Source organism: Notolabrus celidotus, chromosome 6 (assembly GCF_009762535.1).
Source record: "Notolabrus celidotus isolate fNotCel1 chromosome 6, fNotCel1.pri, whole genome shotgun sequence".
NCBI lineage: Eukaryota > Metazoa > Chordata > Actinopteri > Labriformes > Labridae > Notolabrus > Notolabrus celidotus.
The window spans coordinates 26893989-26921884 of record NC_048277.1 but is presented as its reverse complement, the minus strand read 5'-3'; the positions used below and the strand labels follow the sequence as shown (position 1 = coordinate 26921884).

Genomic DNA, 27896 nt, shown 5'->3' with positions numbered 1-27896 from the left:
AATAATAACAAACAAAAAATTGACCTTAATTTTTTTTATTTCTCTGGTGGCCCTAATCCTCTTCCGTAAGAGTGCTTTAGATCATCACCATTTTAAATATATGAGAATACCCGAGTAAAGTTCAAGTACTTTAAAACTGTCCATATGCATGATATTGTAGTCGGAAAGAGAACTCCACTTCCCACAATGCATCATTCAGTCTGCGCAGACTCAGTGGAATTCAACACTTGCCCCATTCCCTCCTCCCTACTTTAATGCTAGCTAAGATGGTGGTTAGAGCGTAAATTGTCTCTACAATACCAAGAAAAGAAAGGGGCAAAACATCTTTATAGCCTTTTAATCACAGCAGCAAATCACGAATACGGTTATCTTATATGACCGTATATAGAAATTTTGACATTTCAGATATATTGGCTCGCAGTCCCCGCCCAATTTGGTGTGACTCCCTTGGAGTGGAATCCTAAGCTAAATACGGACAGGGTAAGTAACGTTAGCCAAGCTGCTAGAGGGGCTAGCCAGCCTCTAATGTCCCTGAATAAATCAAAGACAGATCTGTCTGCTACCATTCACAATCTTTGTGTATCTTCGAGCTCATTACATCCTCGTCCAGGTAATGTAAATGTCGTAGGATGAATGTCAGTTGTTTATAGTGTGAAAAACTTCCCTCAGTTCACTGTTAGCTCGTTTAGGCCTCGTCGTCAGCTCGGCTCGTACCTTATGATGATAATGTAGCATGCTAGCTATACCGATGCTAGCGGTTAGCAACATACAAGCTGTCAGATAAAATGCAGCAGAGACTTGTGTCCTTTTTGTGTTATTTCATTCACATATTTCATGTCACTATCAAGTAAATATCCATCCCCATGTGTTCTGGTCCTGGGATGTAACTTGCATTTGCTCCTGTGGACTTGTTAATAGTTAGACCGGCTTCTTTTACCCAATCCGCGGCTAATGTTAGCTTTGCCTTTCGTTAGTAAAATAACATCTGTCATATTGTAGAGTCAAAATGAGCAGCTAAAGTTACCAGATAATCTGTAAATAATCTGCCTTTATATACAGGTGTAACACTCCACTGATGTCTGCGAGTTAATGCTGAAAGACGTGATATTCGTGTTCCTTTATTAGCCAAGTATGTGTAATGCTGGCGTTTTTCTGTGTCCGTGTATTTCAGCCCCACACTGTCGGGTTTTTTAGTAATCTGGGTTTGTCATTGGGTTCGTCAGCTGGCAGCAGTGTTGTCACGTCCAAACAGCACACAGGAGGCGTCTCAGTGGATCAATGATCGTAGTTTATTGCGTTTACTTGGAACATCTATCGTGACGTGTGTTTTCCTGTCAACACCTGAAGATGTAACAACATCCGCATAACCACGTTAACACGAGGACTGCTGTGTTTGGCTGCTTTTCTGGTCAATACAGTTATTTTCCTCTCATCATCACACTCCAAGTCAGGGGCGTCAAAGTCATCTCAGTTCAGGGGGACACATACAGCCCGAGTTGATCTGTGAAATCATAACATAATAACCTATAAATTAGGGATGCATCGATCCCACTTTCTAGGTCCCGATACCGATATCAATACCTGGGCTTTGGTATCTGCCGATATCGATACTAGCAGATCCGATCCTGGTATTGATTTAACAATCTCTATTCCTTAATGTGAGGATAGAATCATGTTTTGGCAACTTCAGGCTTTTCTGACTTGATGGTGAACTGTACCTGGGTTCCAAGTGCTAAACCAGAGGCTGGAATCCCTTTATTTCAAGGATCCGGAACCATTAAATCCAATAACCTGTCTGTTTTTTCCCACTTTGAATCCATTAATAGAAGGTTTCTTGCTTCTTTGCAGTCGGCTACAGCTGACGTAAACTTCTTCCTTTGGGCTCCCATTATATTTTTCAGCACAACCTCCATCCGTAGAAACATTACCGCTGCACATGTTGCAAGTTTCCGGAGGAGTTGTTAGCAAAATAAGCAAGACATGCATCTTAACTGCAGAGCCTCATAGTTATCCTCCAGCATGCTCGACCGGGCAAAAATGCACAGACCGGCCGGCATAAACATAGAAAAGCATAAAGCTGAGATGAACAGATCTGCCATATGGATCGGCACTGTATATTGGCCCCTTGTCACTGATATCCGATCTAGCTTTTTGAGCCCGATCTAGCGGATATCCAATACCAGCATCGGATCGGTGCATCCCTATTATAAATAAGGACAACTCTACATTTGTCCCTTTGTTTTAGTACGAAAAACTACAAGTGCATTCTGAAAATGTTCACATTTAATGAACCCTCTTTCTACAAAAACAGCTGTTGTATTTTTCGCCATGATGAGTCTCATAGTGGGCAGAATATTTTACTCTAACACACAGGTTACCCATTCACCTGACACATAGTGTAATGTTTATTGTAAAAGAACAGATAGATTATAATAATGAAGAAGGTAAAGTTGATTATTTTGGACCCCTCAGCTCCAGCAGGAACAGTATGCTTGCTGGACAGTGTTGTATGCAGGGGTGTAGTGCTAGTGTTAGTAGTTAGTGGATCATCTTATAGTGCTCTAAAAAGTCTTTATGAATCTCAACCGGATTATGCAAACAGCAAGTCATCTAATTTCTCACTTTGAGAAAAATAGTCCCAGAAAAAAAGCGCTGTTCATCAGCACTATGATTTTATGTGACCCCCCAGAGGACAATTTGAAACAGTAGTTACTTTTATTGGAAAATTCCAGTTAATGTCCTCTCTTTAGTTTTTTCACTTAGCAAAGTCGTTCCACGGGCCGGATGGGAACCTCTGGCGGGCTCATGTTTGACACCCCTGCTCTAAGTCCTCAAACCTTAATGTGGTCATACTGCCCTCTTTCTTAATGTAAAGAGTATTCTGTTGGACTTTCATGTTTTGATGCTGCCTCATTTCTATTTTCTAGAGCCCAAAGTGGAGACATGAAATTGTCATTTTGGTGACCATCAGTCAAAATTGAATGGTATCAGATTTCCATCACTGGGACTCTGACAAAACCAGAATTCACATTTAAGCCTGTGAAAACATGACACTCTTATTTCCAAATGAGCAAAGTGGTGTTATGCAGATCACCTTTGCCTGCTGGTTAATACCTGTGTAGTGACTTATACTTTCAGATTCATCTTTTCTATATCTTTATATTCTAATTATTTTAATTCCAGTGTAAAACATTAGTAATACTCTTTATACAACACATTACAAATCAGCAGCACCACAGACCTCAGCCTCCAAAAGCACCATTAAGTTGAATCTACAGTTCACTAAAAAGCCTATAAAATCATAAGAAAAATGCACCCATCAATAAAGACAGATGGAGTGCATTAGTATGCAATAGTTAAGCAATGTGAACCTAATAAAGTTTTTTTATTGAGGTTAATGTTTCTTTGCTGCTGAGGAGGTAATTCTGCATGAAAGAAATTGTGTCTCTTGTGGTCATAAAGTCACATTCAGGTGTTACGAAAGACATGGACAACAGATTCAGTTTGTGGACAGTGAGTTCAGATGATGTGGTTTTATTTCCTTTTTTTAAGATGTATTCTGGGGGAGCAATTCTTGCCTTTACTGATAGGTCAGCTGAAGTGATACAGGAACTATGGGGGAGATGAGAGTGGGGCGTTACATGCAGAAAAGGGCCGAGGGAACCTGTGGCCAAAGTGTCAACCTCTACAGTCTCTGTGTGTGATGTCCCTGCTATACCCACAGGGCCAAACTAGCGCCCTAGTTGATGTTACTTTCAATTGTGTCATGATAGAGCTGTCATACTTAGACTTTGTATGTTTTCTTAGCCCTCTGCTCTGTGACCAGCTTCAACACTCACCCTTGCCGTGCCATAGGATGTCCCATAGCCCTGAGATGAAGGACGACCCCATGGAGTGCCCTCTGTGCATGGAACCGCTGGAGATTGATGACGTCAACTTCTTCCCCTGCACCTGCGGCTATCAGATCTGCCGCTTCTGTTGGCATCGCATCCGTACAGACGAGAACGGCCTCTGCCCCGCCTGTAGAAAGGTGAGGAGCCAGGGATAACAGAGATGCTCTGCAAAGTCTGAATTTGGGTGGGGGGTCAGGGAAAACACAATGATGATGGTGACAGGGCAGATATAAACTTTTGAAGACGCTTATCAGTTAAAAATGACCCCAGTCCACTAATATCCTTCATTGATCCCTTTAATTCAAACTAAGAGAGAATTCTGTTCACATGGTGGATATCTCAGATTGAGTCAAACATGATATGTTTCTGTGTAGCCGTACCCAGAGGACCCCGCTGTGTACAAGCCGCTGTCACAGGAGGAAATCCAGAGGATAAAGAACGAGAAGAAGCAGAAACAGAATGAGAAGAAGCAGAAGGTGACAGAAAACCGAAAGCATCTGGCCAGTGTCAGAGTGGTCCAGAGAAACTTGGTGTTTGTGGTGGGGCTCTCACAGCGGCTCGCTGACCCAGAGGTGAGTATGGTCTTTAAACATCTGACTTTTGCTTCCTGTGTGCTTCTGTTTTAGGTTGATGGTTATAAGGCTTTTAACACTGATGGTACTAGTAGATAATAATAATAATAATAATAATACATTTGATTTATATAGCGCCTTTTAAAAACATGTTTACAAAGTGCTTTACAGAGCGCAAGAGATAGCGAGAAAAAATACTAAAGCACATGACAAAGGTAATGCAGAAATTAAAAAGTCAGTGATGAGTTAAGAAATAAAAGCACATTTTAAAAAAGTGTGTTTTTAAAAGAGATTTAAAAGAGGACAAGGATGTGGCTTGCCTGATCTCCTTCGGCAGGTCATTCCAGAGTGACTGGGCCCTGACTGCAAAGGCCCGGTCGCCTCTGGTTTTTAACTTCGCCTCTTGGGAGTTCCAAGAGGGACCTGCCGGAGGATCTCAGGCAGCAGTTGGGGACATACATTTTAAGGCATTCACTTAGGTACTCAGATGAGTTAATGTCTTAAGATTCTAATAGGTAGAGACAGTGAATATCCCAGAATAGCGAAGGATTTGAATGCACATTTGAAAGTTCCTAGTCAAAACTCCCACTGATGCTTAAAGTGTAAGGCCTGAGTGTGAAAGAGTTCAAAAGACACCCACAACTCTATCATAAGGGATGTATATTTAAAGATTTTTTTCTATGTGCCTGTGTGTGTGCCTACAGGTTCTAAAACGACCCGAGTATTTTGGGAGGTTTGGAAAAATCCATAAAGTGGTCATCAACAACAGCACATCTTACGCCGGTTCACAGGTGAGAGGGTGAATGGAAGAGGATTTCCTGCATTTATCGTACGATCGTTAACAGAACTTAAGATAGAATTGAAAAACCATCAGTCTTTTACAAATTGTAGATCTGTTTTCTGTATTATTTCAGTTGCATACCTAAAAATAGTCTTTTGTTCAAACAATGAGCTTTTGAGTAATGGAATAATTGTTCATCGTAGTCTCAGAAAGCCATTGTAAACATGATTAAGTTGCCACAGTAGATCTGTTTGACTTGTATGTTTACTTTCTCTCTTTATTTTCTCAGGGGCCCAGTGCCAGCGCTTATGTCACTTACATCCGCTCTGAAGATGCCCTAAGAGCAATACAGTGTGTGAACAATGTGGTTGTTGATGGCAGAACACTCAAGGTAACTAACTAACAAAATAATTCAGCTCATGTTTGTATTCCCTTTTTTTGTATGTTAGTGCTGATCTGTGTTTATTTGTTTCAATTGGATAACATCAGTGTGATATCTGTATTCTCTTTCTGTGTGTGAAACAACACCTGCAGCATAAAACTGATTAAAGTAGAAGCCCTGGGAAGAGAGGTCCTTAACTCAGAGCTGTGTTTCTGTCTGTTTTTTACAGGCTTCATTAGGCACAACAAAGTACTGCAGTTACTTCCTTAAAAGTATGCAGTGTCCCAAACCTGATTGTATGTATCTACATGAGCTGGGGGATGAAGCAGCTAGCTTTACTAAAGAGGAGATGCAGGTAAAGCTGATTTTTCTGCCTTTTCAGCGTTATTCGTTTTTATAATTGCTCTATGTACGGTTTATGATTTGTGTATTAATAAAAAGGTTAAAGATGACACATGTTGGTTTCCTTCAGGCGGGAAAACATCAAGAGTATGAGCAGAAACTCCTCCAAGACCTCTATAAAATAAACCCTAGCTTTCTACAACCTCCAGCATGTGGAACAGACAAGTCAAAGAGTAAACCCAACTCCACACAGAGGTGGGTTCATGTTCTGATTCCCGATCCAGCAGTGTGACTTGATATTTTATTACAAATCTGATTTTTTCCCCTGCTTTGTATCAGATCCAACAGTAGCAACGGTAAAGATGGGTGGCCAACGCTGTCAGGACACAACAAACTGGCCAACGGGCTTTCAGAGGACCGCAAGTCTCCCCCGTTGTTAGACTACCTAGACCAAGAAGTACTCGCTTCAGAAGGGCTAGAAACAGAGCTAGGTCCGGGTCAGTGTACTGCACTGTCCCCGTTCTCCTCTAACTGTGACAGTAACAGGTAATAAAGAGCACTCCTCTCACCAAGCATCTCTGTCTTTACATATCAAGCATTTTCTGTTGATCTAACGTTGTCCCTCTGCAGTCCCAGCGACAAACCTCCAGAGTCTATCGGAATGGTGAATGGCGAGACTTTACAACAGGTACAAAGACCTAAACTCTGTCGTTTTCATGATACACGAGTGAAGGCGTGTTCGGTCTGAGAAGGACAATCTTTGAACCTACTAATATCCCTCTTTTTCCCCCCAGGTACCCACCAGTGACTCCCCCTCTCCTCCACCGGGTTTGACCAAGCCCAGCCTCGTGGTGCCCATCAGCGTGTCAGACCTCACGGCCCGTTCACCCTTTGAAGGCGCCGCAGCAGAGTCCCAGTCACTCTTTTCAGACAACAGTAACTTCAGACATCCTAACCCTCTCCCTGCAGGCCTGCCCCCCTTCCCCAGCTCCCCCCGCGGCAGTTCTGACTGGCCCATGACCCCTGAACCACAGAGCCTCTTCACATCAGGTACGTGGGGATGGTTATCTTTCATTTTCCTTGGTCTGAAAATGAATTTGAAGTTTTTGTAACATTTTGATTAATCTAGATCAGCTCCCACGTGTTTGTCAGGGACGGCCAATAAGTTCTGTAGCTTTTTTTTTTTGTTGTGTTGAATGAGTCACCAGTCCTTACTAATTGAAACATTGCTGCCATCCCAAAAGTGTAGAGACATCTGAGGCTAGTTTTTAGATTTTAAAAGATTTATCTTTGGAAGAATAAACATTTGAAAGGGGCAGTGACTTCTTGCCACAACGATATTATAATCCATGTTTTAGGGACGTACTGACCTCGATCTCAACTACTGAATCAGCTGATTGGAGCATTTTTTAGCCTATCAGGGATCGACAATTTGAGCCCATTATCTCGCATCTGTCATTCACATCAGCTGTCATAAACTGAGCACAAGTTCTGAGAGAATGCAAATTTAAGAGTAAATTAGCAGCCACTTGCAATAAACGCAATATTGAAGCTTAAGGTGTTGGCTTAAAATGTGTATCCCTCTCATTTTCCAACTCATTGCTAAAAAGAGGCAATTAACTAAAGACCCTCTGACCCTCTGACCCTCTGACAACCAACCCCGTCACGGGGATGGTTGTCACACTGTGGGGTTGGTTGTCACACTGTGGGGTTGGTTGTCACAATGGTATTTTAATGGGAAAAATCTTTTTAAAAAGGCAAGAAGGCAGAACTAAATTTGAAAGTTTAATTGCACTGACAAGTGATAGGCCTACATAACTTAATGTATTTTAACATAAAATGAGCAAGGACCATGAACAGGAAACACATCTTTAGGCCAGCCTATATAACAACATAAAGAACCAAACAAACAGGCCGAACAATAATGGCCTACTCAACTAGGCGTTACATGTGACAACCAACCCCAACTGGAATTTTTTGCTAGCATCAAGGCTAACAACAGACTATAGCTTTCCCCTCACACTTTGTAAGGGTAACACATGTTTTGTTATAAACCCATCGTTTAAAAGCCTAGAAGAAAAATACTGAGGAGCTAAATATTTACAATTTGACATGAAAAACACAAAAAGTCCTCTCACTTCAAGTTCAGCTTTCTTACTCCAGAGAAGACTATGTAGGTGAGCTCTGATCCTAATTCTGGAAATTTCTATACCCCAATTTGAGAGACAGTGCCCTCTGGTGGCGAGATATAACGAGTGTGCCAACCAACCTGTGTAACAACCAACCCTGTTCTCCCCTACCTGAAGAGTTAACGGAGGTCGTTGTATGGTTGCTGTTGTTGTAGTCTTTCTAGTTGTGCTTGTGTGTTTGTGCAAATGTAAGCCAAGGCTGGAGTTCCACATCAACAACACATCCCTTCTATTATCTTCTTATTGAGTTCATGCAGAAAGGCAAACCCAGAATGCTCAGTTACACTACCAGTTTGATGCGACATCTAAAACTAAACCTGCAGCAGAATACGTTGTGTTCACTAAAACAGGGGTTCCCAAAGTCTGGGTCGGGACCCCCTGGAGGGTTGTGAGATACAAATGGGGGGTCGTGAGATGTCTTCCAGAATGATTTTTTTTTTAAGTTATCTAAAATAGTCAATTTTACCCATTATAGAAAAAAAAAATATCGACAAAAATAGTCACTAACCTTGAAATAACACCTTGAAAATAGCAAATGTAATGAGTTTTCCTCCTTTCTTTTTGGCAGATGACTAAGTTTAGGGTTAGTGAATAGTTAATTATTAAAGCATAAGTAGCAGTAGGTTAACTCATAACAGCCCAGGAAACACAGCCACATCCTCATATACTGTAGTTAGGGTCATTTTCTGCAGACCAGCTAAATGAAGCCACATTTAATCACTTTGAGGGACAGTGGGGGTCGCGGGTCTTTAGCACCTATATTTTGGGGGTCGTGGGAAGAAAAGTTTGGGAACCCCTGGTCTTAAGTAAATGAAGAGAAGCCGCTGTATCAAAGCAACAAACTCTGGACTTCAAGAGAGCGAAAGGCCAAATAGATTCAAGAGGAGGTGGTTCAAATTAACCGCTTTGGACAACCAGCCCATCTCTGTGGTAGAGAATGCAGGTTTTAACTGATGTTTGGAGCTTTTAAATCCACAGTATGTGTTATAATACAGCACTAAGTGGATTTGTGAGTTATATTTGTGACTGAATATCAACGTTAAACGAAGCTGTCACGTCATCACGTCACTCTGAGTCGAGAGAGTTAAGCTGAAGCCCTCTTTTAGTTAGTTTGATTACTTTACTTATATTATGAAGCTCTAATATCAGCTCTATTATCAAGGCAAATACAAGTACTGGATCAGATACTCTAAATTAAGAAACTGGATCAGGATCAGGGGCCAAAACAGCTGATCAGGACTGCTGTGTTTGTTCTGCTAAGTGACAAAGTGCTTCACTGGGAAGAAAAACAAATGATTAAAGAAAATAAAGATTAAAACCAACATCAGGGCAAACCAGCATCAAGCAGTTTATTCAAAGCGAGAAGATTTTATTGTTTGTATCGAACCATAAATCCATCAGAAGCATGTCGAGTGTTTTATGAGTGCTTTTACATACAGAAGCGTTCTCTCCTGGAGGTGACTAAGTCTGCTAGAAATACAACTCTGTTCTTCATAAATACATAATTAGACATTTCTCCTTTTAAAGATGCCCTCATATCTCAAAATGGCTTTAGTGTGACTCTGCTGCTCTGTCTTTGTTTAGTACGCAGAACCTTTAATATGCAGATCTCTCCACTCTGCTTCGGTCCCTCCACTGAAAATCCGCGAGTGTCAGCTGGACCTCATTATTAAACGGATTATAATGTGTTGTTAGTGCTGTATAAACTGATCAGCTGATTTGGCAAGTTTTAGGTGAAGAAGAGAATCTTCAGTGTGACAGTAGTATATAGTTACTGTTTGTTGGCTCCTCTGATGATCCTTGTTCTGTTGTAGCAGGATGATGACATTTGTTTGATACATGTCGCACATAAAGTCAGAATGGTGTGAGTCTGTTTTTGAGATTGTTCCACACCGGCTACGTTTACATGAGACTTTTAATTCCCCTATAATTCAGAATTAAATCCTCTTTAAAAAGATTAAAAATAACCTTGTAAACACCTAATTCTGAATGAAAATGACCATTCTGAATTAAACTTAAATCTGAAGTAAGGGGCCGGTTTATTCTGATTTTAAATCCGAATTTTTTTTTCCAGATCTTTTTATTATATTGCTGCAGACAGTACAAAAATATGTCATACAAGAGTCAGATAAGACAGATTATCTGCATAGAATAGAACAAAAATCCCCACTTTAACAGAAAGAAGAACAGACAAGACAATAGAAAATAAATCTGTTACCCTGCCAACCCTCACCCTCCCAGCTTCCTAAGGTAGTTGTCCATTAGCGACCGTTCTATTACAGATACTAGTTAACAATACAAGTAGACACAGAACAAACATAAGTATAAGTACACACAGTTCAACAGTTAGCTCTGTATAGCTCTCTCTCCAGCACTTAATTCTGCTTACGCTGTGTCTCCAGCATCATCAGGAGTGATAGAGAGCTTGCCTCTAGTAAGGCTTATCAGGGGGACCCAAGTCTTGTTGAAGGATGTTAGAGACCCTTTCTGTGAGAACCTTAGCTTCTCCAATTTTAAACAATGTAAGACGTCCTGTAAACCTTAAATTCCTCGATCATGTATACGTTCATTCCACTTCAAATTAATTCCGCTCGTTCCCTTGTCCTGTCGCGATGACGCACATATTCTGCGCTGGCGGGCACATATTCTAGGATGGCCGCCCAAAGTAAGCGTCGGACTTGAGCCGAGACTATTTATTTAATCGGAGCCTTAGTAAAAAAATGTATATCATCAGAACCCTTCCCAACCCCCAGACCTTCAGCGGAATTGAATAAAGACGATTTAAAAGTGTTTTCCAACTAAACCTCAATTCAGAATAACTATATCCATGTAAATGCGAAAGAGACATCTATAATTCTGAATTATTTAATTCTGAATAATTAATTCCACATTAAAAAACATCATGTAACCGTGGCCTATGAAAATGCTCAACCATGACTCTTGACTTCTAATTTGGGACCTAATCTTGTAGCAAATTAAACTTTACATCGAACAAGTAAAAACCTGTTTTTAAGTTGATTTTATTTAAACTCTGTAAAAGAAATCTTGTGTTTTGTCCACTCAGACATTTTAATGTGGGACTACTCCACTAACTGGTCTCTGTTTTTCCCCTCACAGACACAATACCAGTGTCTTCTTCCACAGACTGGCAGGCGGCGTTTGGCTTTGGTTCGTCCAGCAAACAGCAGGACGACGATCTGGGCTTCGACCCCTTCGACGTCACCCGCAAAGCCTTGGCAGACCTGATAGAGAAGGAGCTGTCGGTGCAGGATCAGTGCCCCTTGTCCCCTGGGCTCATGCCTCACGGGAGTAACCACGGTCCAGGCCTGCCGCTCCCCAACCAAAACCCTGGCTCCTCCCACCACTTCCCCAGCGGCCTGCCGCGCCTCCCCCAGCTCCACCACAGAGCCATCTACAGCTCCTTCAGTTTCCCCGGCAGTCAGAACAGCCAGGCCAGTCAGCAGCAGCCAGCCGCCAGACACCCCTGGATGGGCGTCCCGACACGAAATAACCTCACACACTTGAACCACTCAGCCAGTGCTGCCTCACACAGTAATTTCCTGGACCTGAATCTGCCTCCTCAGCACAACACAGGGCTAGGAGGGATCCCCATCTCAGGTACCAGACACAGGGTCTCTGTGGCGGCACCATGATGATGGAGCACTGCATGTTAAAAACAGATCAGATGTGTTCCATTATCATGTCATTGAATACCACAACACGTATACAGTGTTAAGTAGCATTGTGATTCCTGTTTGGACAGGTGTTTATTGACCCTATATACGAGGTGCTGGCAGATGCAGTTCTTCAGCCGACCACCAGTGTGTGATAGTGAGTAACAGTTGTTTGTTGGTCTCTCCTCTCCCTCAGAAAACAGCAGCTCTATAGACGGCTTAAATGTGAAAGAGTGGCAGGACGGACTCAGAGCTCTCCTGCCAAACATCAATATCAACTTTGGGGGCCTCCCAAATTCCTCTTCCTCTTCATCCTCCTCATCCTCCAACAGTGTTAACCACATCGGTGGGCCGGCGGGGCCAGCAGGTATCTCACACAGCCTGAGCTGGGACGGTACAGCCAGTTGGATGGATCCTGCCATCATCACAGGTAGGAAGCGGCTCAAATCCTGTATCCAGTGCAGCGATAGATGAAAATGTATCAGCAGCTGTTTTTATGTACAGCTGAAGTTATGTCAGGAAAGAAAATACCTCGACTGTTTAACACCATCAAGCAATAAATTAGAGCTTCAACTAAAATAGTCTTTTCTTTATGTCTGATTGTTTTTAGGGATTGCTTTGTTCATAGGAGGGTAGAAATAATCAGCCCCCGTCCAAATTGTATTATTTTGAGTCTTTGCATGACGTAATATAGAAAAGTGGCAAATTTGCACAAGTGGAAGCTTGAAGTATTATTTTTCTTAAGAACTGAGACAGCTCTACATTTAATTTGTGACTTAAAAACTTTTTTTCTGATGCACATTTTTCTTAATTTTCGCATCAAAAATGATCAAAATCCTGATTTTTTTTTAAACTTAACAACTGAAGATTAACTCTCCTATGATATTGTCGGTCAAATTGACCCTTTTTAAAGTCTTTTTTAGGCAATATATGCCTTCCAAACCAGCCAAATGCAGCATAAAAATCTGGGCAGCATGTGCCAGAAGAGGTGTCTCGTGTTCATTTATCAACATCACTTCATAAAAATAAAAAATATATATAATTTTAAAATAAACAAAAATCTATGTCATGTAAAACTATTGTTTCTATATTTAGGGCTTTCCAATGTACATTAAAAAAAGTTTTAACATTAACTTTAATAAAAAACGAGTGAGTTATCCTCATTGAACCATGATCTGAGAGAATTAAAGAACACCAATGGACTAAATATTGATTCAAATGGTTAGTAATGGAGTTAAAATAAGATTTAAAAAATGTGTATTGGGATTTTTTTTTAGATAATTGAATATGCCCCGGGTCAAATTGACCCAGGAACATTATTGCTTTTCCAGAGAAACAAACATAACGGGGGGTTAAATGTTCTTACACAAGTGTATGTTAAAGAGGATATTACAAAGATGGTTGAAGAGGTATCTACCAGCTGTTGAGAAAAAATACCTGTAAAAATGTGGCCCAAAATTTAACTCTGACACTGGCAAAATTAAGATATGATTTTTTACAATGAAGAAAAAAATTCACAGTCCTCAGTTTTGAAAAGCTTTAATCAGTAATCATTTGGCATTTGTGTAAAGAGAAGTTTTTATCTGTTGGGCATGTGAGGGTAGCTGTCTTGGTTGAATTTAAAGCAAGCATAGAGTTGCATATTTTTGATCTCTAACTTTAAACTTAGTTTTTCTGATGAATAGTCTCAAAGAAAGTTCTGGTAAAAGTGTCAGGTTATGATTGGTAAAATTATTTCTTATTTGGTACGGTAATGTTGTATTGAACTTGTTCTCATTCGTCTCCCCTCTCTTCTTTCACTCATCTTTTCTATGACCCCCCCCCTTCCCCTCCTCCCTCAGGTATGCCAGCCTCAGCAGGAAATAGTTTAGACTGTCTCCAGGACGACAACCCACCACACTGGCTCAAGTCCCTGCAGGCGCTCACAGAGATGGACGGCCCGGCCGGCTCAGCAGTGCCCACTCCCCAGCCCCTCCACAGCGGCCTCCTCGACGCCCACCTCCCCCTCCATCACAGAGCCGCCGGCGGCTGGGCTCCCTACATGCCCCCTCCCACAGCCAACCCCGCCAGCCAATTCCACTCCCCTCCCCCTGGCTTCCAGACCGCCTTCAGACCCCCAGGACAGCCCGCAACAGAGCTGCTACAGAGTGCTGCTGTGGACCGCCACTGAACACAGATTACAGCAGACACCCACCCATTCCCCCACTACCACTTTATACCCACTCATCCTGTACCCCCCCTCCCCTCAATGCAATACACACCAATCTGCAGAGTATGAAAATTATTAACAAAGTAACAAACATGCTTTCTTTTTTTCTCTTCCTCCTTCCTTTTTGTCTATTCTGAAGGCCTGTTTGTTTTTGTTTTTGTTTGTGGCACACAAGTTCTCATCATTATCACCCTTTGTCTGCTGCCATCACCACTCCTTACATCTAGTTCTGGGCACAACAAGGGGATTAATCATGTAGCTCGCTGTCGACAGAAGAGCACGACAAACGACGACGCACCGAGTGCCCAGTGGTGACACAAGAGTTAACTCCACAAACTGGCGAGGACAACAAAATAGGCTGAAATGAGGTCTTTTTTAAACGTAACTAATGATTAAGCATGAACAACATTTGTGTTTTTTTGAGAGTTGAAGTCACGATTAGTTTTTCAGAGGAATGAAGCAAGCTGTGAATCTGCTCTTGAAGCTTTGCCCCAAAGACCCTCATCCTCCCCACTTTAACAGGAGACTGTGAAACGGTTAACCCTTACAGAATCAGGCGAGGAGCAACGGAGAGAGAATGAGGAAAGGGGTTGGCACTTAGCTTTTCTTTTTTGAGTGGTGTTTTAAAAAAAAAAGGTGACAAAAAGAAGCTGAGATTTGGTTAGCGGAGAGAGAATGCAGATGACACTTTGGGGGAGTTGAGGGCACAGGCTATGCATGGGCTCCCTGTTAGGTAGGGACACAGATGGCCTGCTTGAAAGGCCACTTGGCCCATATTCCCTTTACCGGAGGGCTCCCGCTGGCCCCGTCCTGCTGGAGGGAAGATTTTGCTGAACCTCTGTATCAGAGGATAGAGCACTGCCTAACCGCAGGGAGCCAAGGCTTTGGGAGATTGTGGCACACATCCTGAACACTAGGGTTAGACTCTTACTCACAGTGCCACTGTGTGGTACCTACAGTAGCTAGCCCTAACATGGACAGCCACCAAGGAGACAGGACAATGACTAGCTGGATGAGGAAATGTAAAACAAATACTGAGGGTAGCAACAGGGTGAACAGGTCCCTTTGTTCCACCCACGAGGGCTTAAACGAGGCCTTAAAACAGACAGACGGCAGAAAGGAGCTGGAGTGATTGGAGGAGTTTATTCGATGATTGCTGATTAATACGCAATAATGTATGTGACTTCAGCAACTGTATGTGAGTGTGTGTCACAGAAGAAGGTGCTGCAAGACAAAACCAAGTGCTGTAGTGCGAATCAAAGAGCTCTCAGCCTTTGAGGATTTGAGATCGACCTCTCCGACCACCGCCTTTTTTTTCTTTTTTGAAGTCTTAATTCTGATCTGTTTGCTCCCTCTCTCTTTCTCCCTCTCTTACCCCCTCCATCCTCCCGACACCAACCCACCTACCACCCCTCCCACCTCCTGCTGTTCCCTATTTAACAGTATTCACAAAAATGAACAAACTCATCCAGGAGAAACCAACACAGAGTCATTCAATGGGTTTTAACGTGATGTTGCGAGAAAATAATGAAACAAAACAAAATTGAGGCGCTTAAAAGGAAGTGAACTGTCCTCTGCAGGTCTGGAAAAATGAACCTTAAATAAAACTGAAAACTTAGAGCTGGTTTTTGTCTGCTGTTGTGATTCAAACGTGCGCACTACAAATTATTCAGAGTACACTCCACCATACTGCACATAACTTCTACCCTGGGAAGGTCACTATAAATCACCTACGTGTCATTCTGATGTCTTCCACTAGAGGGCAGATCGCTCTGACAGTGATGAAGCTCTGCAGTCAAACTTCAGTCCAGCACACACAAAGTTACACAGGATCACTGACATTACAGCTTCTCTGACACGGTATAGATCATTCAATTTAAATAAAAAAACTTCAGCAGATTTCAGTGTTTGTCCGAGCATACATTCAGTTTGCAGCTCTGCACTCTGTCCTGGCCTATGCGGCAGTATTTACCTGCAGCAGAGACTTATTTTTGTCCTGAAGGACCCCTGATAGACAGTGGGAGGAGCACAGTCGATACCCGTACAAGGGCTTTGCTATTTCCACAGTTAGATGTCTGAATCAGATGCCCTCTGTCTGCCCTCATGTTTTGTGTTTGTAGGGTTTAAGAGCACTGTCCATGGTCAATCGAAGGACTCAGGGCATGTTGACAGACACTGTAATATAACGTTGCCATGATGTCAGGAGGTAATCTGTGGCCTATAAGATAAGCCCTGTTATCACATTTACACAAATTTGCACAATTTCAGTTTTCTGAATGAGCTTGTAGCAGGCCACAGTGTACACAGACATAACTGGATTTCTCTGATGATTAACCCTCCCATTATGTTGTGGATCAAATTGACCCTTTTTAAAGTCTATTCTAGGCAATATATGCCTTTCAAACCAACTAAATGCAGCATAAAAATCTGGGCAGCATGTGACAGAAGAGGTGTCATGTTAATTTATCAACACCACCTCTTATACCTCTTACCTATTTATATGTAGGTCTTTCCAATACACATTAAAAAAAAGTTTTAACCTTCATTTTCATGAAAACAAGTGAGTTATCCTCATTGAACCATGATCTGTGTGAATTAAAGAACACCAATGGACTAAATATTGATTCAAATGATTAGTAATGGAGTTAAAAATTAGATTTGAAAAAATGTGTATTGGGATTTTTTGGGGTTCTGACACTTTAGGATAATTGAATATGTCCCGGGTCAAAATGACCCAGGAACATTATTGCTTTTCCAGAGAAATGAACATAACAGCAGGGTTAAAGAAAACACAATTATTATACATTTTCAGACAACTTCTGCCGTTATCAGGGGTGTTTGAATGCAATGAAAATATAAAGGTCCAATTTGTAATTACCAAATTCAAAAATTATACATGAGCAGCATACAAATATTCAGTAACTTGTTTATATCACTAATCTGTAATCTGCCTAAACTACATCACAGAGTGAGATACACTTATAATCCAAGGTCAAACTTTGGACTAGTGATAACCTCTTTTTAATTTATTTTTGAGCTCTCTGTACCTTTATTTGGGAGAGATAGAAATAGAGATAGTGACTAGAGAAGGAGACTGGGAAGAGAGAGTAGGGGATGACGTGGCCTCAGGTTGGAATCGAACCCGTACCGCCCACTTCAAGGCATCTGGAAGATGAGTGTGCTTTTCAACCATTACGCCAAACCAGAACCTCAGATATTAAAGAAACTGACTGGAACAAATAGAGGACACAATACCTTACATTTCAAAACAGCAGCCACAGAATGTTTGCACACTTCTTTCTCATTAGTTATCTAGAGATCTTGCTCATACTAGCATATATTTACTAATGTATCATGCATCTATATTTAAAGAATTAATTTGCAAAAACAGATAACTAATTTTTTAAAAATTAAAAAAATGTTTCAAAAAACATATTTCTTCTATTACTAGCTTTAGGTATTATCAATCAATTGAAGTTGGGTGGCTTTAACTAAGTCAAAATGACATTACTAATTAGCAGTCTCTTAAAAATGTAACTATTAAAAATATAAATTAAAAGGAAATGTGTTTTTTGAAAATGTATAAAAATGGAGATATCTGTTTTTGCAAATTAACTCTTCAATTGCCTTTGATAGCATAAAATACCAGAAAAAATGACATAAATGGACACACATTTAGTCATAGTCACTAAAGATACTGTTACAAGACAGTTGTAGGTTATAAAAGATGTTACAGAAAATATAAACAGGGAGTAAAAAAATATATACAGTACAATGGTACATAAAATGACTGCCACAACCCCATTTATTCAAACAAATGTGTTTTTTAACATCACTGAAAAATTTTGGTTATTCACATTTTTTAAATGTTAAAATTTCAGGGCACCTTTTGGGCTTGGTTTAAGTGTGCAGCAGCAGTTACAATCATTAGCCTCCCTCTATATGCACCAATTTCCTGTCTCTCTTCAGCTGTTCAGCTATCCAACAAGTAAGTAAGTAAGTACATTTTATTTAGTATAGCATCTTTCATAGAATAAAATCACAAAGTGCTTCACAGAAAAAATATTAAATTTAAAATGAAATCATAAAAAAAAAATGAAATCATAAAACAGTAAAAGAAGCCGACAATAGCATAATTAAAACATTAGTCTGTACAAGGTGAGTCAAAGGCCTGTTTAAATAAATGTGTCTAAGAGTTTTTTAAAAGTGACAACAGAGACAGCTGAGCGAATATTTACAAGAAGAGCGTTCCACGATGTTGGTGTCACCACTTCAAAAGCACGGTCACCTTTTGTCCTTAGATGAGCTTAAGGGACAAACACCAAGCCCTGGTCAGAAGACCTGAGTGACCTACTGGTGAGGTAGGGGTGGAGCAGGTCGGTGATAGATTCAGGAGCCTGACCTTGCAGGGAAAAAAATCCAAAATAGATACATGATAAAAAAATCAAAAAAAGATGACATTGTGTACAAACATACAGAAGATATAATGTAAAAACAGCAGCACTTCAAACAGGTTATGTGAGCTTGTTTCAACATGACACATACAGTCATGTTGCTGTAAATACAACATATTCACTGTTAACAGACTCCAATAACTGAGAGAGAACTGAGATTATTCAGCATCTGCTCTGTCGATCGACTAATCAGATGATTGTTAATAGTTTCAGCTCTGATCCGGGTGTAACTGGACATGTAGGAGAAACAGACGGCCCGGGGCGGCTGCAGCTGCCTCCTCTGGCTTCAGGCTCCAGGTGCTGAGGAGGCAACTCACAGAGGAAGGTGAGTGTGTGAATAACGCAGGCAGGCAGCAAATTCAGGGGCAGTGACAATGAGTCAGCAGCAACACAGAGGGAGGGAGCTTTGCTGAGTGTTCCCACACCAACACACACTCGGTCAGACGCTGCGCTGAAACATAATGGACAGATCTTTGTGATGATGCATACTCAAGAATAGCATCTGCTTATTTTTTTCTGCAGCTACAGAGAGTAACACTGGTGTTAAAAGACTGGTGCAGGATTTATTTAAAAGCATGACAGACTCAATCACCAGGTGCTCTGTGACTGGCAGAGATGTCTTAAACAAATGAGGAGTTTATTGATTAGCCTGCTCTGCAGAAGCTGCATATTAAACTTCATCATTAAAAGGGGGACGGGGAGGGTGAAGATAAATGATGAAGCAAAAGAAATACAAGGTAATTAAAAGAGATGACCCACGTTTAACTGAAGACAGCATAAATAGTATCCTATATTTTTCTTATTTCATTTTAAAGAAACAATTCTGGGATTATTCTGCCTCTAAAGTCTACCCAGGATGTGCTGAGTGTTTGCAAATAAATGTTGACGAACAGTATTTACGTGTGGTCAGGTGTTCCATCAGGACAAGCAGAAAAAAAGCCTGATTTTTCACTCTCTCTTTTCCACAGAGCCGTCCTCTGCGGGGGCTCAATCTGTTAAACTGCTGAAATCTCCCTTTCCTTGAGGACTGCAGATATGAGGGCATGTGGAGAGGGCACAGCAGCTGCAGTGGCTGCTGTTAAGAGGAAGCTGCCTACACAGAGAGGTACAGACGGATTGTTAGACCGTATACAGAACCATAGGAGGAAGAACACCTGACTGAGAGAAAGAGAGACACAAAATACAAGCAGTGTGTTTGTTTTTCTTTTGTGTTGTTTTGTGCTGATGTTGCACCTGAACGCCTGTGCTTTGTTTAGGACGCTGCCTCAGGCTTCTCCACGCAGGTATTGTACATACTGCAGCACACTATACAAAATGTTATGACAAACTGGCCCAGCCAATAGCTGCTGTACATATTTTGATGTGAACTAAAGTGATAAACAAACCATCAGGGCAACATGACATCTCTTAAGCAAGCTGCAACCAAAGTCAAAAGGTGAGTGCTGAGAACTGCAGTTCCTCATGTGGCCATTTGAGTTCCAAAAGAGAGACAATCCTTAAAGAGCCCTGTATTAAAGTAATCAACATTACAGCAGAAACACATCTGAAGCCTTGCACACAGTTTTATCTATACTCTGGCCAGCTATCAATCTTTTTGACCAATAAAACCTCACTGAAGAAATATCATCATTAACAAGGTAATTAACCCTTTGCAAAGACAGTACATCTGTGTTTCTGTATTACTGAATCAAGCGGCAACCTCCGGTCTCAAACGATGAAGCCCATGCGAAAGTGTTATAAACTGCAATTCATCAGAATCCGCTTGAGGCTGGCTGCAGAAACACCGGAAACTACATAGACATGAATAGGAAAAAGACGATCTTTGCAGCATTAAAAAATTAATAACCACGTTTACAGACTGGTTCAAAAAATGGCTTGGCTCTACGTAGCTAATCTCTCTATCGGCACACACTGTACGGGGGGTGGGGGGGGATTTTTTTTCTAACGTGACGGTTTAGAAGATATTAAGATAAGGAGTTTTTGCCAAAATAAGGGCATGACTGACTTGACTCCTGGTCAGGAACACATAGCTGTTTGCTAAGAGACTCAAACTCCGCCCCTTTACGTCAATCTCTGCCTGGTTGAGTTCTGCATTTCCAATATGGCTGCCAGGAACAGATGGGTGACGTCATGGATACTACGTCCATATTTTATACAGTCTATGGCGGCAACCTCTGGATTTAGAGAAATGAAGCCAATGCAATTCCTCCAGTACCCTCTTGAGGCTTGCTCCAACGAACCCATGAGACCCCATTAAAGGTGCAGTGTGTAGTTTTTAGCGATGTTTAGCAGAACAGACTTGGTAGAAATATAATATTATATTCATTAGTATTTTTAGATTAGTGTAGTGGAGTATAGTGTACCTGAATATAAAAAAAATATTTGTTTTTGTCAACCTAGAATGACCCCTCTATATTATATATATACATGGAGGCTGTCATCCTGCTCCATGTTTCTACAGTAGCACAGTATGGACAAACTATACACAGGAAGAGGAAGAAGAAGGAAGAGAAGAGGAGAGAGGTTGTTGTGCACAAAATACATTTTATTGATTCATGTTTTTAATTGTAAAACCTTGATAAACAGAGGATCATACTTATCATGCATCACAGGAGCTTCTATTACTCACCCCTCCTGTAGCTTCACGAACAGGAGGGGTGAGTAATATCGTGAAGTATTCCCATTTCTAAACATCATACCTCCAACACCCGATCTGGTAACATTTTTCTTGCAGAACATGTTTGCAACCTGTCACAAAAATATCTGACAACTCATTTCTTCACCTCTACACACTGCAGAAGGAGAGGGATTTTTTTGCAACTCATTTGTCTTAAAGATATTAAGGCAACAAGTTTTGCATAATTAGGTGTGAGGCTGACTTGACTGGCAGGCGGGCACATTGTAGCTGTAAGACAGGAGGATAGAGGCCCGCCTCAAAACCACCTCTTTTCCTCTTGCTAGGTCAACTGAAAGTTAGGTTGAGTCAGCATTTCCAATATGACGATCACATTTGCACATCCAATAGCTCCACCCTCTCCTCAAAATACAGCTTCTTCTGCCTCGAAACCAAATCCAAAAAGGTGATATCAATAGTGCCTAATGCAAGGCTTCAGAATGACAGTTCACTACACAGTGGGAGGCCTCATGGTGGCTGTGCCCTCCTCTTTGGTAAATTATAGGGCCCTGAAGCATGCTAGCACTTTCAACTGAACTCCCCTGACCTCTTGGGCCTGATCAGTTATTGAGAGGATGCCTCATCTGTATTCATCCTAAAGGGTTTAACGTCAAACCTACTTGTGTCACTAACAAGGACAATCTGAACTTATATTTGGAGGTGATGTGGTTTTCAAGCACAAACATATCCAGGCCCTGTTCTGGCTGCCTGCATTGGAAACCTGTAGGGACGGCTCTCAGCAGAAAGCACTCTCTCCATTTGTCAGCCTTTGACAGCCTCTCCTGTTAGAGGAGCTGCCTGCACTGCAAAAAAAATCACCATTTGTATCAGTATGAAACCTGTAAATTTAGCATTAGTCAATGAATTGATTAGTTTGTTTACATGAAAATATCTGCTATAAATGCAGTAATTATGACAGTAATAAAAAAAAGTATTATTCTGTTTTTGGGCCCTAACTGAGCTTTTTTTTTGTCAGGATACCTTAGTTAATTGATTTTGGGGGAGGTTTGATCCTTGAAAGTGCTCAGGGACATCTTTCAATTCTCTAATAATTCAAATTCCAAGCTTGAAAATACAATCTGATGATTAATTAATAAGTAAGGAATGAAAAATATGAAAGTCATAGCTCTAATTTAAAAAAACTAACATGTAGAAATGCCAAAGGACTTATCATTACGTATTTCTCTGCAAGGCTTTGCATTTGCCGTCTTTGAAGACGTGTTGATAGTTGATATAATGAAATTGTAAATAAAGAACAAGGCAGACACTTGTCAATTAAATTACCCTGAAAATAAAATTTTACTTTTCTCAATTTAAATATTTAGAGAAACTTAGCACAAGAACAAATAACTCTTTAAGTTGGATATTTTTTGTAGTGTGCACATCTCAACTGACCCACACAAGCCTTTACAGTAAATTCCACCAGCAGCCGGTTAATGTGTCCTGGGCAGGAAAACTGACATGCAGCTCCATCATCGTACAATAATGGCTCTGCTGGATGGGGTCTGTACTGTGTGTACAACAACATGGACTGTGTTTTATTTAGCTCTTTTCAAGTTTCTCTGTTAGAGAAATGATTGAAGTTAATCTGTCATTCATTACTAAACATACATCATAATGTGGCAATATAGAATATAAGACACAAATCTGTTTCCAGGTCGAGTCTTTGGTGCAGAGTTTTTGTTTCTTAAAGAAATAACCTTCACCAAATCAACAGAGAACTGATGTGTGTTGCATTAATACGTTTTCAGGCTGCAGAGAATGCATCCAGTAACTTTGGCTGCAGACTTACAGATGATCTTGATCTTTGTACCTTTAACCCTCCTGTTATTTTCGTTTCTCTGGAACAGCAATTATGTTCCTGGGTCAATTTGACCCAGGGCATATTCAATTAACCAAAAATGTCAGAACCCCAAAAAATCCCAATACATATTTATTTAAATCTAATATTTAACTCCATTACTAACCATTTAAATCAAGATTTAGTCCATTGGTGTTTTTTAATTCTCACAGATCACGGTTCAATCAGGATAACTCACTCTTTTTTCATTCAAATTCATGATAAAACTGTTTTTAATGTACATTGGAAAGCCCTGTAGATACAATAGTTTTACATGACAAAGATTTTTGTTTATTTTATTTTACATTTTGAATTTATTTATTTTTTATGAAGTGATGTTGATAAATTAACACGACACTTCTTCTGTCACATGCTGCCCAGATTTTTATGCTGCATTAAGCTGGTTTGGAAGGCAAATATTGCCTAAAATAGACTTTTAAAAGGCTCAGTTTGACCCGCAACATAACAGGAGGGTTAAATGAGGTAGCTATTATCTGATGGGTTCATGAGAAGATTCCATATAAACATAGATTTGCAGGATTCAAGACCAGTTATTTGATATTTGCAAAAAAAAAAACTCCAAGTTTGCTGAATTTCAGATTAGGCAAAGACCATAAAAATCTAAAAACCACAAAAATGCTGATGATCTAAAATGCGTCTGTACCATGTTGCTATGTCCTCACACAACCTAACACCAAACATGTTTTGTAAGCACACATTAAACTTTCATAACAACTTGCTAACTCATTCTATTTGAAGGAAGTCATCTAATATTAGCACATTTGGAGAAATATTAGATTACTGAATTATAGATTAGATATATATGCCAGTCTCAAATCTGCTTAGCCTGCATTAGCTTAGCTTGTTGATGTGAAAGAGAAATATGTGGCACCACTCTGTCAATCAGGCCCTCCCGAACTGAAACAGATACATGATGAGCAGATGGTTTATGCATAGCCATGTGATTGTTGATATGTGTGAATAAGCTTTTTGGATATAGCCATGCTAGCTGGTATGACGTCTCATTTCTTTGTGTTAAGGTAAGCTAGCAAATAGGCTTCTGGCTCGAGAACCATATTTAACACACATGATAATGATACCAATCTTCCCATATATCTCTTGGCAAGACAATTAGTTCACCAAAATGTCTTAAATCTTTATCGAATTGCTTTATTAATCTTGAAGCTATGAACTCCTGAATCAGCCTTTTCAGCATCACAGTGACGCAGCATTCTGAAACTGATGTGCAGTTTTTGATGATCTCATCCCTGCCCTGCTTCATGGTGATATCCTTTTGTGGTTTTGTATTTGTTGGCCTCCTTCAGCGCCATGCAGTGATGAAATTGAAGCGGGAAGGTCACAGCGCCGGTTCCGTTGATGTAAAGTTTAGAATTTTCTCCCCGAGACAAGCACGCTGACACTGCAAACCAGGCGAGTGAGCATGTAAACTGAGATCCACATCGCCTGATACCGCAAGGACATATCCAGACAGGAGCACTGACGACAGGCTCTACCCCAGCTGGATTGTGGGTTGGAATGAAAATGCACATTTCAACAACTAATTAAGTGAATTATATCTTGAGCTAAAGTGAAAAAACCACAGAAAATGTTATTTCTACATATTTGATGACCACTTTGGTCCAGCCTGATTCGAGCAATTATTTGATAGATGTTGTAAAATGTTTCACAGACATCCTTGTCTCCAGAGGATGGACCTTGTTGCCTTAGCTGATCCTCTTAACTTCCCATGAGCACCATCATGTGGTTGATATCATATATTTAAATGAAAGTCTCAACTGCCATTAAACTCTTTGTCTTGAACAGTCATTCCTCAAAATTAACTAACCTCTAGTGCTGAAAAATGGAGCCAGTGTGGCTGACTTGACTGACAGGTGTGTGCACTGTAACTGTTTGCCAGTTAGCCTGCCTCAGCTCCACCTCTTTGTCTGTTTTTAGGTTGATCCTCCCCCTGGCACCGTAGCTGTGAGTAACAGTCGGCCTGAGTCATGAGGGGTACACCTGATTTACATATAAGTGGTGCCGTCTGCTGTAACAAATATTAATAGTTGATTTCCAAACCTGAATATAAGACAATGACATTTTTTCCCGATGCACTTTGAGAAAAGATACTTGCTGTATATTCATGGTACTTTGTATTAAGTAAAATAGAAGTGGCACGCACATTGAAATCTTAAAATACTGGGTGCTGTACTGGACAGAGACAACAAATTTAAAAACATAAGATAAAGTCTGCACACTAGAAGCTGCCCCAATGCGAATTAGAAATGAGTATTATTATTTCTATTCAACAGCTGTAGACAGTGGTGGACAAAGTACACAGCTTCATTACTTAAGTCAAAGTATAGATACTCCAGGTCAAATATTACTCCAATACAAGTGAAATTTGCTCTGTCAGGTTATTACTTGCGTTAAGGAACTGAAGCACTTGCTTTTAAAAATACTGAAGTATTCAAAGTACTTCTTTATAAATCTCAAAACATTGTATTTTCAAAATACATAAATGCAGTCAAGAATACATAGGAGTAAATTATGTTATATCATGTTTATTTAGAAACCATAACTTGAAATCTCTACAAACTATACCATGGAATAAAATCAGAAACTAAGTTACTCCAAGCACAGACAACTTAGTTTGAAATGTTCATCTGGAATGAAACAAATGTTAAATAGCTCAACACACTTTCTCAGGTTGGACTGCGAATGTTTGTTTGTTTGGGCAGAGTGGGAAACAGGGAGAACATTTCAAACAATACGTATCATCCTTCATTTCAAAAACCTCTAACACGGGCTGAAGATATGACCATGGGTGCTCAGGTGGAGAATTATAGCCATCATTACCACCTCAACATGAACTGCCTGATCTGAGTTAAACATGCTCTGTGTTTGCTCCATGTTCAACCGTGGAGACACACGATATACAGGTACGACTAAACCACTGAGACAAACAGAACTACACAAACACATTTTACTGTCTTAGGGATCAGATTTCAGAAAAGAGAAGGAAATTCATGAGCTGACTTCAAAGCAAAAGTAGTGAGTAACTTGAGCGTTAATAGAAATGTAGTGGAGTAAAAGTAATAAGTACCCCCCAAAAATAATACTCAAGTAAAGTACAGATACTCAAAAAATGTACTTAAGTACAATACTCAAGTAAATTTACTGTCCACCACTGGCTGTAGGTCATTCTTGGAGCTATGGAGGTGACAAGATTGCCATCAGAGCTTTACTTGACTCACTCAGTAAACTGCAGCAATCCTCCCTTTAAAAGAAGCTGAGCTAACGTTTGCAGCAATACACAGTGTCTCTGATTATCTTGTATCCACTAGAGAGCGTTGGAGAAACCCAGATGTCTATCATGAAGCAGATTATTTGTGTTGAACACTTTTTTTTTAAATCTAAACTGAGAATAAAATAAAATAAAAACACAGACTTAAAGTGTGTGATAGGAAAACACTGACTGCTGACATTTGTTAGTTTTGCCCAGTCTTAAACCCTTTGCTAGCAGTGCACAGTGTGTCTCTTAACTCAAACAACAGTAGTTGGTAGTGGCAGCCAAAATATATGCACTGCCATGTTGTCCACTGTTTAAAGGAGGAAAAAAACACAGATCTTTAGAGTGATTACATACTTTAGTATCAAATCTGTACACTGACCGGCACACTCACTTGTTGGAGATAACGCATTTCAGGCAGTGATGGTTGTATTTCTGATTCTGTTATCAGAAAAGAAACAACTCTTATAGTATTATCAATAGCTTGTTAGTCTTTACAATGGTGGACAGACATACTTATGTCTGTTTATAGTCAATGTACCCCGTCATGCATTATTCCTAGAACACAGAGTGATGGCAGACATTACGCTCCATAATGTGTGAGTGAGTCTATGTCAATGTAAATTGGATAAGCTGATAAAAAGATCAGTGGATAATTCATGATGATGAACTCATTCTCTCTCATCCCTCTATCACCACCTTCACTGGATTGTTTCATTTCTTTCACATCACTACGGTGATGTAGGGCTGTCAGTGGCTCGAGATAAAGAGGTACATTTAACTGGCCTGAGTTTCACAGAGACCATTTGTGGACTTCCACAAGGACGAGGAAATTATGGACGTGCCCTTAATTATTAAACAAGTGTGTCAGCAGCCCGGCCTGATGGAGGTAATGCAAAGAGGAAGTGGGCCAGAGAGAGGGCCTCGGGGATCGGGGGGATAAGAGAGGCTGGTGGGCTCGGACCTGGGGGTGGGGTGGTGTTAGGCCCAAGGGCTTTGGCTCAAGCTAGGGAGATCCAATAATGCTGTCCAAGCTATTTTGCACATTGTTAACATTGAGGACCTACTGTAGAGGAGGCTGTTCCAGGATGATTTCTGTGCACAGGCTTCTCAGATTTGGTTTTACACAGAGTTAAATCCAACACCAGAGGACGCTTGAGATTTGATATAGAGTACTCATGTGATACTGTGCATGCACAGCTGAATGGGCCGCAATGAAAAGGCCCTTGAGAAACTTTTTGGATGTCGTCAACAGGAATGGCATGGCATTTTTGTACTGGGGGTATGGGATGAGTGTCTGTCTTCAAAGAAATCGATCGGGGAATATCAAGTGAGCCAGAGGCCTGACTCAGGCAAATCAGCTATCCTTTGTGTGCGCGTGCGTGCATGTGCGTGTGCGTGTGTGTGTGTGTGAAACAGAATGAAAGATAGAGGCAGTCGGGGTTGAGAACCTCCAGCCACAGTTTTTTTTTGTATGCAGGCATGGCCTGTAAGCTCTTATTTCTTGATAAGAACACATTTTCCAACAGCTAGCAGACAGCTTTCCATTCACGGTGATGTGTGTAGGCAGTTGTAGGATTGTGTGTGTGTGTGT

General features: G+C 40.7%; 1 protein-coding gene across 4 annotated transcripts; it reads left to right on the top strand.

The window, feature by feature from the left end:
* The first annotated feature begins 217 nt into the window (after nt 1-217).
* cnot4a (CCR4-NOT transcription complex, subunit 4a) lies at nt 218-15666 on the top strand. Of its 4 annotated transcripts, none has more exons than XM_034685280.1 (13): nt 218-480; nt 3856-4030; nt 4268-4465; nt 5170-5256; nt 5536-5637; nt 5858-5983; nt 6101-6225; nt 6310-6516; nt 6601-6658; nt 6765-7020; nt 11277-11777; nt 12030-12263; nt 13675-15666. In XM_034685280.1, the coding sequence occupies exons 2-13, from the start codon at nt 3857-3859 to the stop codon at nt 14001-14003; spliced, it is 2397 nt and encodes a 798-aa protein (XP_034541171.1). In that variant the 5' UTR covers nt 218-480; nt 3856; the 3' UTR covers nt 14004-15666. The 4 variants fall into 4 exon arrangements, with proteins under 4 accessions (XP_034541171.1, XP_034541170.1, XP_034541168.1 ...); XM_034685279.1 differs by having other exon boundaries at nt 3827-4030; XM_034685277.1 differs by having other exon boundaries at nt 219-480; nt 3808-4030.
* The last annotated feature ends 12230 nt before the right edge of the window (nt 15667-27896 follow it).